This window comes from Pteropus medius, unplaced genomic scaffold, assembly GCF_902729225.1.
Source record: "Pteropus medius unplaced genomic scaffold, Ma_sr-lr_union100, whole genome shotgun sequence".
In the NCBI taxonomy this organism is placed as follows: Eukaryota; Metazoa; Chordata; class Mammalia; order Chiroptera; family Pteropodidae; genus Pteropus; species Pteropus medius.
Genome location: NW_024349799.1, coordinates 11,927,666 through 11,945,027, shown reverse-complemented (window position 1 = coordinate 11,945,027; position 17,362 = coordinate 11,927,666). Strand labels below are relative to the sequence as shown.

Sequence of the window (17,362 nt, the reverse complement as noted above, 5' to 3'; positions counted from 1 at the left end):
AAGTTGGTCCTCAGTTGTGCCTTCAAATGACCATTCTATCACCCTGCTGGGCCAGCAGTTTCTGGATATTATGGTATGTTATAAGACCAACAGATATCGTGGTCATGTACCCACTGCTACCCACACCTGTTTTGCTGTAAGGAGGTTTCCTTGGTTCATTGCTGTGTTACATAGGATCCTACATCAGTGGACCAAATATTCTGTAGGCCCTTAGACAGTGGTGCTGGCTAAAAAAAAAAATCCAAAACAAACAACAACAAAAAACCCTTGGGCAGGAAAACCAACCCTGTACTGAGACTGTATGTCTGTTCCAATAAAGATAAATTATTCTTCCTTTCAGGGTAGAAAAAGTCAACCTGCAATCCATTGGCTGGCTGTTTTTCCTGAAGAATGATGGTGCTGTATCAGGGGCTCAGTTTTGGTCTCTGTTGCTGGCGTGTTGGGCAGTTGGTGGCATTGGTAGCTAGATCAGCCTAGGTGGGTGGGAGCCCATGCTGTTGGGCCCATGCATTGTCTGCATTCCTGCCACAGGAGCTACTCCGTAGGTGCACCCTAATCTCTGATGTTCTCCCAGGGGAGCCATATTTTTAAAAATTTAGAGTCTTAGCTAGATTGGTTGGGGACAGACCCAGAAACTTCCACTTCCTTCCCCACTATGACAGCTCTCTCTTCATGGGCCAAGGAACTAATGTAGGGCTTCTGCCAACTACCAAGTATGTCTATACTAATTACAATTAGGGACGACCAGAGGACTCATTATTATATACTTGCTGGAAACCAGTCTTCTTCAGACATCAGGTTTTGGGTCTAAAAGTTGGCTAAGGTCCAGAAACCAGGCAAGGGATTGTGACTTCTTATTGAGACAGGTTCCTTCAGCCTCTTCCTCATCCATCTTTGAGTTTTAAAAGTTATACACATTGTCCCTGTTTGGCTGCCCATCTCAGTTTCCTCTAGGTACACAGTGTTCTATTCACTATATCCATATCTCTGTGGGTCATGTCCCTTTTGTTGCTGCTCAATTCTTGCCACTTGATCTTCCTTCTGCTGGTTAAGCACTGCACCTGGTCACTATTTCTTCAAAATTCTCTCAGGCCTATTGCTATTAGGGAGCCCAACTCCGTAACAATATTTTCCACCAACAGCTCTGGCTTACAGAGGAGAGCCACCACTGTCCCTTTCACTAGCACATTCCTTGTGATATATGGCAAGACATAGTCAGCTGGTGGGATGTACATAGTATATTTACTCTAGCATGCCCCCTTTTCTGAATCTTTTGCTCTCCTCTTCTATTGTCTGCCATGACAGCACTGGCCTTACTGTTTTGCCTAGGGTGGGCCATTCATTCCTTTCTCTAAGCTTCCTAGAGCCACTCTAACAACCTGTTAGCACTGTATTCTGGGGGCTTTTCCAGGATGTAAATACTGTAGTACAGGGACGTGTTCATATCAATAAACTCTGCTTTGTCTAGTATTATGCTTTCCTTCTCCACTCTCACTCCCCAATTCAGCACTGTGGGACCCAATCCCATACTTACATATGTTCCTGTCTTCTGCAGGTATACATATGTTACCTAGGTCCTTTAGTTTCAGGATATAGTGCCTCTCCTTCCTTTGGAAGGTCCAGCATTTCCTCAGCAGGGTTATTTTGTGGCATGGCCTTAGTTGTCAGTCTGGTAGACAGGAAGAAAGGTACAGGTAGATCCTATGGAGGGTATGTGTTATCTTTCAAGGTAACTACTTCATTTTCAAGAAAGGGGGTATGGGGCACTTCTATAAACTCAGAGTGTTCTGAGTGGGGTTTTAAGGTTTTTAAGTTCATCAACCCAGATGCCCTATTTGAAGTGTCAGGATCTCACTTCTTCCAACTATGTCCCTGACCTTGGCATAGCAGTCTTGCCAAAGCAGAGAATTCAACCTTTTTAGAGTTCTATTACTCTTATAATTAAGTCCTGGGCCTGATCCTCAGCTTTTTCTGCTCCCTCATTTATATATGCTGCTTACTCTAGCTTTCATCCTGATTATCCACCCTCACCTTTTCATTGTCTTTCTCCAGAGCACAGATTTACTCCATCAATAGCTATCCAAGCCCAAATTCTTAAATTGCTATTTCCCCATATTTTAAAAATGCCTGAGAGATTGCATCTACCAGCGCATTCTTGCACCAATATTATATCCCATTTACCTATCTCATCACTGCTGCTGAAAGTTTGAATAGTTATACTGCTCCAGCATGCCAGGACCTATCAGGGCTTCACTTGGGGGAGGGGAGGGGTCTTGCTGCCAGCTGGCCAGCAGGTGATTCAGCTCCACTGGAAAATTAATTCAGATTCTCTGGAAAACCAACCTTGAGTTGGAGATTTGCAAGCAGAAAAATTCATTAGGTAATGCCCTTGGGACCAACGCTGTGCGGGAGTGAAAAGAGAATTGAGCAGAAAGTGAAGTTGAACTAAATGCAGTGACCCAAAGGCCTCAGCTGCCCTCTTGGGAGATGATCCCTTAAGGAAGAGCCTTTTAGGGTGGTCCCATCTTGAGGCCTGCATCTACCAGTCATTTGTTCATGTTTTCCTGGTGCGGTATGACCTGGCTTGAGGTAGCCCTCTTGCTGAGGGCAGTTCCTGGAAAGGAATGCATTTGAGAGCTGTTGGCCACTGACATTCTCAGCAGCTGGGGAAATGGGCATCCCATTCCTAAAGAGTTATGTGCTCCTTGCTATGCTGGAGGCAGGGGCAGGGGGTGGGGTGGGGAGAGTGGGTAGAATGGAGGGACTGCTACTGGAAGAAGATGAAGAAAAATTGGCAGAGATCGTTGCATGACCAAAACCCAAAGAATGAATGAGGGATGCATTTAAAACTACATCAAACACTAGTAGGTCCTCTGAACCCTCTGTGTTGGACAGTACAGAATGGTAGTTGTTACGGCACAAACCCAATTCTATTCTACTCAGAAACATATGTCTTTTCACTCCAACTCTATTCTACTCGGAAACATATGTCTTTCTACTAGCCCAGAGGTAGTCAAACTTGTGCTCCATGGCCTAAATTCAGGTAACAAAAACATTTTGTTTGACTGCACACTTTTAAAAATGCAAATTTGCTGCCACTATGTAAAAAAAGGAAAAGTTTATAAAAGTTCAGATCTCCAGCTTCTCTTGAGTAAGGGGAAGATCTAACAACACTGTGTAGATATTCTTGCATGGCAGTAATTGACTAGAGTTGAGTGACAGTTGCCCCTTTAAATGGGGAGATGTGTTCCTTAGTTCATCAGAGTCTCTAAGCATTACCTTCTTTGGGATTTTTGGTTGGAATTCCTGCTATACTCTGCACTGCCTAACACAGTGCATGTTACATATAATAGGAGTTTGGGCACTGAATATTGGTTCAGTGGAATTGAATGAATTTAATTGGATGTTGGAGTAAAGTCTAGACCTCTGAGGGTAATGAGAGGCTTGACACTCAGGGGAGGCAAATGCTGAGTAGGATGAATTAATAATATGCTGGCTGGAGCCTCAGTAAAGCTGAAAGAGCAGAAGGCCAAGGTCTGAAATTTGGATATGTTACCTTAGAGCTAGAGGGGAATGGAGAATCAGGGAAGAGAAGAAAAAGAATTACAGAGGGACCTCAGCCATGGGACACAACCGGAGTCAAAGGAACAGAGGGTTTAGGCAGCCACATCCAGTCTAGGGAAGAAGATGAGGGGAATAATAGACAGGCAAAAGCCATGGCAGCAGGAAAGTAATTAGGGACTTTCAGAGGAAGTATGAGAAAAAGAAGGAAGATTGGGGGTCTGGAAGATTAGCAGTGAAGTAGAGGCATTAGGATACTCTCTGGGGTATGAGAGAGAGCTTTTTCAGGGGTCCTAGTTGGGGAAGGCAGAGATGAACACTCATTTAATATTTGTCCTTTTCTTCAGCATTGTCATCATTTCTGACATCATCTAAAAGAAATTAGTCAGTATTCATGTTGCATCTTTAAAGAATGGACTAAAAAACTATCCAGACCCTGTCCTCTTGTTCTAGTGGAATGAAATATTAATTAATTTAATATGCATTTTGGACAATCACCAACCAGCAGAGATTGGAAACTTCTCTCACAGATATATCTCTCTGTACATAGGTTATGGGCTTTGTGGATTTTCTGTGGTAAAATTAAAATTCTAGTTTTGCTCTGCCTTATCACGCAGTATCCTTCTATATGGACTAACTGGCTGTTAATTTGTGTGTGCTCAGAATGTGTAAACTCATTTTAACATTAGCCTAAGTAGAGTTTATTGAGGAGGATAAACTTAAAAATAACTCATTCCAAAATCATATTGGATACATACATAGATCATCCATTGTTTTGGGATATAATCCGCTTCACGGAAAACCATTGTGACCAATTCTACATGAAATCATTTCAATTCTGGTATTAGAGGTATAGAGAACACCTTTGTTTCAGGAGAGCTACAGTCTGTTTCTATTGTCTTTGGAGTCAAACCACCTGGGTTTGCATCCTGACTCTGCCACCTACCATCTCTGACTTCTGACAAATCACGGAACCTCTTGTGACCTATTCTCATCAGTTAGGTGAGAGTGATATCCTATTGGAAGATTTAAATGAGATGAACGTGATGAATTAATGCATGCAAAGCCCTTAAAGGCTTTTTGAGGGGGGTGAAACTTGAATCTATTATCAACTGTGTATAAGTTTTATTGTGTTCAGCCGAGGAAGTCTGCACTGAGATTCCACAGTCCGACTACTTTGACTGCCATTAGGTCTAACACTGGGATTTAAGAGACCGTTAAAAAACAAAAAAACAACAAAAAAAAACTAAATCGCTCTTGGCCTTACTTTTTCTTGTTTATCGGCAGTCTATAGTAACTACGAAGGACCTAGAAACCTGAGGTTGTGTGCCTTATTTTTTGTGAAAGTTTAAGGCGGAGAGGGGCTCAGCACAGCCTCCCCAAATCCTCGCAGAAATCTGCGCGCTGCAAGAAATGTTAGCCCCAGGGCGCCCTAACTTCCAACACCCGGAGCAATCCAAACCCGGAGGCCGGCGGGGGTAGGAGGAACCTGGTGTGGCATTTGGGATGAGAACGGATGCTCCTGGGTCACCTCCGGCTTTCGCTGGCTGAACCCAGAGACTGAGTCTAGGTGAGCCCGGCGGCGATAAGGGACGCGCGCCTCCGGGCCCGGAGGAGTTAGGTGACGTCACCTCCAGGAGGACTCGCTTTCTCATTAATGAAAAGGGGCCGGCGCGGGCGCATGCGCATCAGGCCCCCTTCCCTCTCGCTTCCCCCTCCCCTTTCCCAGCCGCGCTCTCAATCTCTAGCTCGCTGGCTCTCCCTCTCCCCGGGCCGTGGAAAGGATCCCACTTCCGGTGGGGTGTCATGGCGGCGTCTCGGACTGTGATGGCTGTGGGGAGACGGCGCTAGTGGGGAGAGCGACCAAGAGGCCCCCTCCCCTCCCCGGGTCCCCCTTCCCCGTCCCCCTCCCCCAGCCTCCTCCCAACGCCCCTTCCCTCTTCCCCTCTCCCAGCTCGGCGCAGGCCCCCCATCCCCACCCCCGTGGGAACGTTCGGAGCCTTTACTCCTCAGACCCTCTCCTCGCCTGTTCCCTCACCTCAGCCCCCGCTCCCCGCCCTCTTCCCGGCCCTGGGCGCCGGCCGACCCGTCCCTCCGCCGCCCCCCGGCCGCGGGGAGGACATGGCTGCGCACAGGCCGGTGGAATGGGTCCAGGCCGTGGTCAGCCGCTTCGACGAGCAGGTAACGGGCCCGTGGCGGGCGAGAGGTGGGAGCGGAGTGGGGGTGGGGACGGAGTGGGTGAGGGGAGAAAGGAGCAGCCGCCTCCCCCGCGGCTGCCTCAGGCTCTGGAGGAAAGGAAGGGGGTATTAGTGGGGGTGGCCTAGGGGGAGGTGCGGGGAAGGAGGGGACCGCTGGTAGCTCCAGCTCCCCTTCCCTCCCAAGTCGGGGACTGGGGCCTTTTCTCTGACTACCCCTACGACTCTCCATCCTCTTTATCCCAGCTCACCCTCTTGCTATTAGGGATGGGTGACCTGGGGGCGCTTTCTGGGGCTCTCCATCTGGATTTAATCATTATTCCCCTTACTTTTTTTTTCTAAACGGAGATGGGTAACTCTAGGGGTTTCTCTTTCCTCAGTGGAACTCCAAACTGGGGGTGAGTAACTGAAGGCACCCCAGTGTCGGTCTCGTGTACCCCCAATAGGAGCACGGTAACATCCCGCCCCTCCCCCAGTTTCTTCAGCTTCCTCTCTTGGAGGGGGAAGAGTAGATGAAAGCAGGGAAAGCACAGGTTTTCCTACTTTCTGCTCCATCGTCTCAGCCTGCCCCTGGAGCTCCAGGTGCATACACACTGCATGGTTTTTTGATACCCTACACGGGCGTCCCCCCATATCCTGATGAGACCAGACTAGCTTTTACATTTCTGTTTGCAGTGGAAACCATGGTTCTTTTTCTCTCCTGCTTCTGAAATATTTTTCCTGTTTTTCCTCCCTTGATAATTGCAGTTTCTCCCTTTATTTTTACCAGCGGTCTGAGAATGTGAATATTGCTTTCTTGAGTGAGCTTCTTGGGGAGTAAGGGGAGAAGAGTGAAAGGAAAATGGGAAACTGCATTTGAGCCACTGACAACCGAGAGCAGAGACAGCTGGGATGTAGTCTTGGAGCGGGATAATTCTGCTAGTGTTTTGTTATTGTTTTTAACTCTCACCTCTTGGTTGACAAGAGAACTTTCATTGAGAATATTTGGCTTGGGGAAAAAAGTTTCATAGCTTGGTGAGGTGCCTTTTTATTCCCTGAGCTTCACTCAGTAAATCCTAGGGCTGATCAGAATGAACGCACACGTAGCCTTTTGTCAATGGGAATTAGTTTAACTTTGTTTTGGTGTAGGTAGTTGGGGATGGTTTAAAGGGATGCTTTTTTTGCAGCTGCAGTTCTACCATGGGCTTCCTTCGACGAGAGAACTGTTTAACACTGTGTCAATCTATTTTGTTTACTGGATGTAGTCATAAAACTGATTATGGAAGCTGAATGGAGGGGGAGGAGGGCTCCACTGTTATTTGATCCATAAACATTTCCTTATAGGACTCATAGTATTTCTGACCTACCTAAAAGCTGTTTGGGAATAGGCAGAGGAATTGAGAAGAAATTTGAGAAAAGACTACATAGTTAAAATAGAATTATGAAGCTGTCAGACTTGAAGGAGTCGTTTTACCTATACTGCGTCCAGTATAGAAATATCTAAACCAACTATTTACTAATCTTTCTGAGGAAGTAAAATGTTACTGCATATATTAGATTATATTATTGATAGAGCCTTATAGTTAAAACTTGGTAATTTTTAAAAATCTGTGTGTAATTTTTAAAAAGGCACACAGAAGAACCCCAAAGCTGAACCTTGTAGACAGCATAATCTGGATGCAGGAATTTGAGTCACACCACATTGTTCCTCAATTTTTTTAATTAAATTTTTTTTTCTAATTTTTAAACTATTTCTTTACTACTTACCTGTTGATCTCTAGGCTTATATGCCACATATGAAAAATATAGTTTTTCTAAATTTTAGAAGAAATGATTTTGATTACATGGCCAGTAATGCAAGAAAATGTTTTCTTCTTTTTGTTCCTAGTGTTAAAAGACCTTAGGCTTTGTTGTTTGCTTTGTTATGAATATTGTGGAATCAAACTCACCACCATCTGTTAAAAATTAAGGACATAAGAGTTTTAAACAGAAGCATTTTTTATATATTCCTTATGTTGTAGTTAAGAGAGATACACAGGACAAATTATTCCTCATATTTTTCTCTTAGAAGGTTAAAGCTCACTGGCTTTGAGATAAAGTATAAGGGTTTTTCAGTGTTTAACGTAAGGTACTTATATACATTTATTTGTTACAGAAGTAATAAATGTTTAATTCAAATTGGAGTTTACCTTGAGGTGAGAAAGTGAGAAAACCAAGGCACAGAGAGGTTAAATGACTTTCCAAGGTCACATAGTAGTCCTTGATAACAAGAGCCTTAGTATGAAAAGTATTGAATGCTGGACAATCAGGGTTTTTTTTTTTTTTTTTTTTATTTTGATAAGTATCCCATAGTATTAAAAAAAACAAAAGTATAGTTAGGAGAGAAGAGTTTACATTTTTATGGAAGGAAGGAAAAAGCCCTGCATGTAGTAAGAGAGATGTGTAAGAGTCTTAAACAGTTTCAACTATTTTTAAAAGTTTTAAGTTATGGATATATTGCCATGCTTTGTTTCACTGGTTCCAGGAGTCGTCAGGCTGCTGCTCAACATACAGGGAAGACACAGTATGTTGAGCCAGAGAGCATGTGCATGTCTAAAGATGGCAACTCTGTTTATGATTGAATTGATGTTTTAGTTGCACTTATGATATTTATGGTGATTAAAACAGAAATGCATCACTAGCCACTGCTGATTACATATTGTACTCTCTCATGGATATTGCTCAGCAACTTGGTGCAGTAGATTCAGTTAAAAGAAGTAGTAGTGTTTCATCTTGACATTTTGAGCTCAGATCCTTATTTCTAAGTGGGTAAAATAAATTCCTATAACCTGCTGAGATTGCACCTTAACCTAATATTGATGGGCTAAGTTTAATGATTCTTACCAATTTTAAAAGTAATTACCTTCTTGATCGGAGAAATGGTGGTTGCAATGGTAGACATCCAGAAAGCTGAATGGACCAGTTGTATCTTCTGCTTCTATTTAACTGCCTTTATGGTGCTCAACAGTAACTTTCTAAGTTGAAATTAGCAAATTTTAGGTGTGTAGCTTTAAATTGTGGCTTATTAGCCAGATTACTTAGAAAATTAGGACCTTCACCTAGCTCTCTGTATGTCCACCAGTCTCGATAGGGCTTTGTTTCTGAAAGGGAATAAAGGAAAAGTGGGTATTTGAAAAACATTTTTTAAATAAATTAAAAGAAAGGTATCCCTAAATGATTTGTTGTAAATATGTTCATTTAAGCACTACAGTTTCCATATCTGGACAAGTAAAAACGGTGTATAAAAGCCCCCAAAACATAACATTTTAAGGAACATATTAGAGAATAAACTCTGGTTTTTGATTTGTAGTAATAATAGCATATCGGTTGTTGTAAATGGAATGTTAATCAGATGTTCTTTGGATATGTGGTGTAAAATTCACAGTATAAAATGATTGGCAAGTGTCTTTGAAGTTACAGCTATATATTAATTGCCCAAACAGATAGATTTGTAAAGCTTTGAAGTTGTTTTGGATTAAAAAAAAAAAAAAATCTCCTAGCCTTGTTCTTAAAGCCTGCCATTTTTATAAGGCCTGTAAGTAGTTGAAAATGAATACTCTTTTGGCAAAGAGTATTATATGGTGAGTGAGGAAAAATGCTTATTCTTTATCCTGGAACTTATCTTTAAAAAAAAAAATTTTTTTCTTCCAACTGGTCCTCAATTAGTTCTCTGTGCTCCCTTAATCTCTTACCTTATCTAGCATCTAATTTAGTCTTTATATGATCTCCTTCCTCTTCACCTTCAAACTTATTAAGATTTCTTTTGTCTTAAACATTTGCTTGATCCTATAGCTTTCTCTCTATGGATAATCTTTTTCTTTCTTTTGTTTTCAGATACCTGCTGCCTCTACTATTTATCCATCCAAGTCCCTTGTTAACTCCCAAAACTAGCTTCTGCCTCTGCTTTTCTCCTGGATTGCTGCTCTCTTGAAAGTGATTCCTTCTGGCAAAACAGTGGTTTTTGCTCAACTGTACTGCCACACTAGTATTCTATTACCCCAGAAACCAGTTTCCTCTAATTCCCGAGACAATACTGTCTTTATATGCTTGCAGATCTTTACATATCTGTGTTCTCAATGATCTTTGGACAGATGTGCTTTCCCCAGTATGCTATGTTTCCTTGCCCATCACTGAACTTGGATTCTTAAATGGGGGTCTGAGTTTTCCTCTGCTTTTCTTCTGCTTCTGTTCTTTTGCAAGCCATTAGATCTCTGTGGATCCTAGATTTCCTCATCTGTCAGAAAAGAATTGACTAGAAAATTTCTAGTTTAAATATTTGATGATTTTACTATTTTAATAGCATCTTCCTGAGCCACGGCAGTCTATTAGGGACCTGGCCCCACTTAATTTACCAAACTGTTTTTCTTTATGCCTCAGCATGCACCTATGTTCCAGGCAAGTTGGCTCAGTCTCTTCTGTAAATATCACGCTTATTCCTGCATCTCAACCTTTGTTTATGCAGGCCCCTGAATGCTTTCATTCCCCCTTTGTGCTTTTCTAATTCTTGTCCATCCTTCAGTGCGCAGTTCAAGCTTCATTTTTCCCATGAAATTTTTTTAGATTAAATTCGCTGCAATCTCACTTCTTGTGTGCTTGTCATCTGGGTTTCTGCAGAACCAACCTGTAAGGTTTCTCCCCTCAGGAGGGTTGGTTGGGCACTGCTTAGTATCGTTTTTACTTTTTTTTTTTGTTTTCAAATAGAGTGTAAACTTTCTGAAAAATAAGAAAACTCTGTTAGAATTCTCTTATAGTTATGTCATGCCCGGCACACTTGTGAGCATACAGAGAGCATCATTGATGGAATGTTTTTCATATGATTTCTGGTTGAAAGACTGGCTAAAAGAAGTACTTTTGGCTTCGTTATAAATGTAAATAACCAAATTTTAATTTAGTTTTTATATTGGCCTAAGTCTTATAAGTTGTGATATTATAACTAGGAATAGGTTTGTTTTTTGTTTTTTGTTTTTTTTACAAAGAGAGCTTTGAGGAGGAACTTGTGCATATTTATATATCTTCCCATAGAGCTAACATGTTTTTTGAATCAAGCTTCAGATCTGATTAACTACCTTTGTGATCTTGGTTTCATCACTTTGTTTTAGGGTAAGTCCTATATGAGGAAAATTTTTGGCAATGGTCTACTAGGATAATGAATGTGAAACACTTTGAAAAGTTTAAAATTATTCAAACGTTAGACTTACACATTTTTTACAGCTTACTGATTATTGTGTTTTCAGTAAATAAGGGAGATTGACTAGTCTCCGGATAGTCCCCTTGGTATCTACCTTGGCTGATACATACCTTACTTTAGCGTTCACTGACACATACTTAGGGTACTGAGAGCATCCTTATGTAACATAATAGATGTCTGTAATCAGTCTGTTTTCTTGCTTTATCATCTAATTTGTGGCATATGTATTATATGGCTCTTCAAGTTATGGAATTGTAATAGGAAAAAAAAGTCATAGGTATTCTGTGAATTTAGCCAGCAATATTGTTGCATTTGATTTTAAATATTCCTACACTTATTTTTATTTGACTTTGACCAACAGGAAATTAGATTCTAAAATATTTATTTTTATTTTATGTTTTATTTTTTTACTGTGTTTAGCATGGAGAATTTTGTCCTTAAAGGAAAGATTAATGATATAATACAATGGTAGGCATGCCTTATTTTTTCATCTTTGTTCTTTAAATTATTCAGACTGCTATGAGTAATTTAAAGTTTTGCTTCAAGTCTTTCAGAATTGGTGTTATGGGGTTCTGTATAGACTCTGTACTGTTGCATTATAACAACATGCTTTTAGGGGTGAGCAATATATTAATTAAACACATGTATTTTTCACATGTGTTCTTTATGCCTCAGTCTATTCTTCACTGGGAGTTTCATGTATATCTGTGTGTGTGTGTGTATGTAAGACAAAGGATGGGAGGTATAGGAAGGCTCATTTTTTAAAATTTAAGGAGGAGAATGTTGTATAGAAGAAGGAGAAGGGGAGGTTTGTGGTCAGCTTAAACTGTTAAAAGGCTTTGAATCAATACTGAAGTAGAATATGGGCATCTTAAGCTCTTTCTTTGCGGAGGATTGACTTGTATTTGTAAATGCATTGACTATTTTATCCGATATCTTTTAGAATACCTTATTTTCTTGAGGGTGGAGAGGGAAAGATGAGACAGTTTGTTTTGACCTTGAAGAATAGAAAAGTTAAGGTATTTTACATTGTAGTGACTGTGAATTAAGTTTAAGTTTTTAGTAACTTGTGCCTTTCTGTACCATACTATGTGGTAGAGTTTTCAGTAACAGTACACAGAGATTGTGCTGAAAAAAAAAATTTCACATTGTAGAATATAAATCATTGGAATTGATAGTACCCTCATTAAAATCTCTTCAGGTGATTGCATATTTGACCACTTTTATGTGTTATATGCTCGTGACATATAGTTATATTCTTTGGTTCTCTGAGAGTGGCTTTTGAGCCATTGACTATATCATCAAAAGAGCTTCTGTTGAGACAGGAAAGCCCCAAGCTAGTATGGAATCCCATCCAATTATAATGAAGAATTGGAATTATCCTTTAAAACTTTACATATTTTTACTATAAATGGTACTAATTACTTTGCAGTAGCAATAACTTGAGGTGCAAACTTCCAGATTGCATATTTTCTTTAAACCGCAGCCTGGCAGTCTTGGTTTGGCTTAGAGTTGCCACTACAGTCTACAAGCTGTTGCTTGCCTCTGTTCATATTTTATAGCTTTGAGTGGCTTATCCTATTGAATTTCAGAAAACTTAACTTTTCTTGATGAAATCCTTCCCTTCTCCACTTCATGTCCCCCAAGCGGGGTAACATATCTAGTGCAAGAGGCATGAAGTTAATTTAGTACATAGTAGGACTTTTAGAAATTTACTTTAAAGGAGTTTTATTTAACTATAAGTCATAGTTATATACATAGATAATGACCTTATTGGTAACTATGCCTCATTGCAATCTCAAGTGACCCTTTTCTGTTGAAGTGTTGACAGCTTTCCTTGAGTAGTCTTCATAATAGTTTGGGCATGAGAAAACTCTTACCACCTCAGATTTGTGATGGCAGCATACCACATAGTAAGATAAAGAGCTTTTGACTGTGCAACATTCATTGTGGCCTTGGGCAAGTCACTTTACCTCTCTGAACTTCAGTTTTCTATGTTTTCATCTAAAATGGGAATAATTCCTGCCCTACTCACACCATGGGCTTGTTTAGTGTCTTAGGTGTGAATCTTACATTAAAGGAAGCTATGAATAATGGTGATACATGAATAAACATGTATTACCATTATTATCATCCTGTGCAGTATTTTTTCTAATCACTCTTTATAGTTTGGTGATTATTATTATTTTTACTTATGCATGAGAAAAAAATCAATCTATAGAGGCAAAATAACTTGTTCACAATCATATGACATGTAATTAATTGAGTTTAGAGTGTGGGTGTCTTAATCCTTACGAGCAGTAACTTTTTAATAAATAGAGCTTTTAAAAAAAGATCTAAATTTTCTGAACAGATAGCACAGATATGTAAAGTGAGGAATGTATTGATTCTTCAAAGATGAGAGGTTGTGTTTTTACCTTATTATTAGAGTATCTGGAAGTCTTTTTTGATTGGTCATATGTTAGAAATAGACATGAATTTTAAATATTTTTGATTGCATTATTTATCATTCTTTTCACCTTTCAAAGCTTCTCTGATTGTTAGAAGAGGTTGTAACATTGTTCCTCTTTAGTTTTACAACATCGCTTTATATTCATTGCAGACTTTTAGGTGAAGAGAGTTGAATTTCAAGGGTGAGAGAATAAAATTTGTGAGACTACCAGTAGGAATGTACAATTATAAATATGAGATTATGCATTTCATTCTTTTATGTGGGCATCTCACAGTCCAGTTTTGTAAAATTGGTTTTCACACTCTTAAGAATATGTCAGTTAGGATTTGATTAAATTTGAGGCAGTCTTTTAAATTTTGGTAGTATTTGAGGGCCTTGTCCTGTTGGATTCTTGGGTGTTATTTCTTTTTTTCTTTTCTAGTTTTTACTTGTTATGTCAACTTTTTTGGCACCCCACCCCCAACAACAACAGCTCTCAAGTCACTCATTTTGTCCTTTGGAATATCTTTCCAATTCTCCCATGCTTACTGTGCCTTTTACTTCTGTCCCAGCTCAGGGTTGGGAAAATGTTTTGCCCATATGCTCCAGGCAGATCTTCTTCCTTTTGGGTAATAAACTGGGGGTGGGGGTGGGGGAGAGAAGCATTTGTATTTCCTGTTATGTTTCAGTTTTTGGCCTCTAATAACTGAATTTGCAGTTAGGAATGGAAGAGAGAGGAGATTTTGTTTTGGTCAAATGTTGGTAACAAAGATCAGTGAAGACCTGTGCTCTGTTTTCTGCCTTGACATGAACTACCTTTGCAGTGTTATGTAGATCTCCTAGATTTTGAGCTGTTTCATTGTCTATAAAACAGGAGAAATATGATCTGACAGTCTAAAACTTTTATAATTCTTAAAATGGATCGATTTTTGGTTAATTTTTTAGAGCCAGTCCTCTGAAAAAAAAAATATTCCAGTCACTGATTAGTCACAGATCTTTAGTTAGAAGGAATCCGAGATTATTTAAATCCACTTCTGTAATAGCCCTGGCAGATGATTGTCCAACCTCTGCTTGGACATTTATTTTTAAAAAATACAGTGGTAATTCATGTTTATTATAAAAATACAGAAATGAGCAAAATCATGAAAAGTATATAAAACTCATTTATAATACCATGACTCAGAGAGAACCACAGTTAAATTTTGATGTATGTAATTAAGTGTGCTGATTTGAAATCAGACCACTTGGGTTTGAATTCTTGGGCTGAGGCTCTGCCACTGCTCGCTAGACCTTGGCCAAGATACTTTTTCAAGCTTCGGTTTCTTTACTTATAAAATAGAGTCAATAATAGTACCTACTTGTGAGATTTAAATTAGAAGATATATGTAAAGCATGTGGCACAGTTTGGGGCACACAGAAGGAGCTTAATAAAGGTTAATTACTGTTATTACTCTTAGGTTGTTGGCAATTGAATGAGATACATTGTTTTATAATCTGCTCTTTTAACATAACAATATAATGTGAACATTGCCCATAGAGTACATTTTCTTTTACATTATTTAAAACTTAAGGAATTATATGTAATTTTTAATTTTCTTGATATTTTAAAAATAAATTTTGAATTTTGTATACTGAATATGTATTTTTATAATCAGAAAAACAATCAGTAACAGTGTAAATACATGTTACTTTATAAAATGTGATTAGAATATATTGATATAAGAAATTGTAATCTCAATTTCTAGCGGTGTAAGGTTAACATAAGAGTGGGATCTGAATGAAATGAATATAAGATGATTAAAGTGCAAGAGCTTGTTACAGTACCTTTAGCTGTCTGTGTGAGAGAGGACCATGACCTGCCCACTAGAGTAGTCTCCTTGACAGGTCTGTTGATTTTAGTTTTCAAGTGTTCAGAGTTGGTTGTATAGTTGTATCACACAAAATTTAATCAGTCCCGTTAAAGACATTAGGTTAAATCCTTTTTTCTTGTCTGTTATAAATAATACTATGATGTGCAATTTTATTTTGCCTTCAGGGTAACCAGAAATACTACATCTCAAGGTAACCCATTCCTTTAGTAGAATTGTAATTGTTAGAAACTCTTCCTTTAAATTGAGCCTCATCCATCTTAATAGGTCAGCAAATATTTAAGTGTCTGTTTGTAGTAGATGAGAAGTATTGTGGTAATTGTTGGTTCTTGGTCTTAAGGAACCTAAAATCTAGTAAGGGAGAACGACAATAAGAAAATTATGGTAAGTACAGATATATAGAGTACAGTGGGAATATGTAAGAGGAGCACTTAATTTAGACCAGGCATTCAGGGAGAGCTTGTCAGAGAAAGTGAAGCCTGAACTGAGTTGTGAATTTTGTAGGGTCTTATATGTCATACTAAAATGTTTAAACTCTCTTTGAAGGCTTTGGGCAAGTATAATTTTATTTAATTGCTTATCCTTTAGTGGAAGAGGTTGAGGAATATGATAAAGGAAAATGATGGTATGAGGTATCATAGGAGGTAGAAGAAGAAAAAGATCTAAATTCAGGTGGTGGAATTAGAGACTGAGATGGTAGAGAAGGAAAGAATGGATTTAATTTATAATCGCTGTTGGGGTAAAAGAGAGAACGGGCAGTTTTAGGACACTTAGTAATATTGGGCAGTATTAAGGTCACAGCTGCATTTGGAGACCGTATCTTTGTTATTCATGATCATAGTCACTAGCATTGAGATCAAGAAAAGTTGAGGACCAGATGTTGGATAGATGCTTCACCTTGACAATGAAGTCACCTAGATTAAGGTCACCAGATTTAGCAAACAGAAATACAGGATGTCCAGTTAAACATGAATCTCAGATAAGCAATGAATAAATATTTAGTATAAGTATTTCCCAAATATTGCATGCGATATACTTATACTAAAAAATTACTCACGTTTATTTGAAATTCAAATTTAATCAGAGTCCTGTATTTTATCAGGCAACACTAACCTAGATGATACCCAGATGATGGTGGATGTGAGGAAGAGGAGAAACTGAGCCAGCAGCCAAATTGTTTTGATGATGGGGGGAAATATCTAGAAAATTTGTAGGTGACTGTGATAGGTTTGTTGGTGAGTAGCACATGAGTCATGAGCTTTAAGAAGAGTGGGAAGAGTAGAAAAGTAGAATTTGGCCTCCTCGAGTTATCTATTCATTGTTCCTAATTCTGTCCTCTACAATTCTTCAGAATAAGTTTGTCCCTTTAAAAATATTTGAAAACAAATCTTAAGTACTCCCTAGATTTCTTTGTTTTAGTTTTTCAGAAAAAATATACATTCAGCCATTATAAGACATTTTCAAGACATCTCACCATTCTGGTTGTTTTCCTCTTGGTGCAGTGGTGGTCCATTCTCAGGCATACCATTTTTCATCCTTTCAATATTTTTGTATATGAGGGTGTTATATACAAAAGTCTATATATAAGACTTTTAAAAATGGCTTAAAGAATGCCGACCTTCAGGTACACTCTATTTTTGGTGTTTATCTGATTACTAGTATAGTAGACCTATCAAAGAATGTTAATTGGTATGTGTGTACATGTCTGTTATTTTTTTAAAGTTTTATTATAAAAAATTTCAAACATGTACAAAAGTAGAGAGTTGATTGTTAATAAATTCTCATTTGCTCATTACTGTGTTTTGACAATTGGGCAACATTTTTTCATTCCCAGTATGGCATCTTTCTGTTTTTCATGACTTCTCAAAATTTACTGACAACATTTCTATCACATTTTAAAATTTTCACCTATATGCTTGGATTAATTCATGTAGACTTGAATTCAGATAAAGCAGGTAGGTGGGGTCTTTATGCTTTATCTACCTAAGTCCTGATGGCCCTCAACAACGATTTTTCAGATTTGAAGATCATTTTGTTTTCTGCTAGAACAATTAAAATTGAATTGAATCATTCTGCTTTTAATCTCCTATTGGTATTATAC

At 38.9% G+C, this 17,362-nt stretch overlaps 1 protein-coding gene across 7 annotated transcripts in view; it reads left to right on the top strand.

The window, feature by feature from the left end:
* The first annotated feature begins 5,305 nt into the window (after positions 1-5,305).
* Positions 5,306-17,362, top strand: part of NF1 (neurofibromin 1) — a 209,570-nt gene continuing 197,513 nt past the window's right edge. For 5 of the 7 annotated variants that reach the window (XM_039886052.1, XM_039886051.1, XM_039886049.1 and 2 more), the window contains exon 1: positions 5,306-5,742. In XM_039886052.1, the coding sequence (XP_039741986.1) occupies positions 5,683-5,742 (60 nt within the window). In that variant the 5' untranslated portion in view covers positions 5,306-5,682. The remainder of the gene's footprint in view (positions 5,743-17,362) is intronic. The other 2 variants (XM_039886050.1, XM_039886047.1) reach the window with 2 other exon arrangements.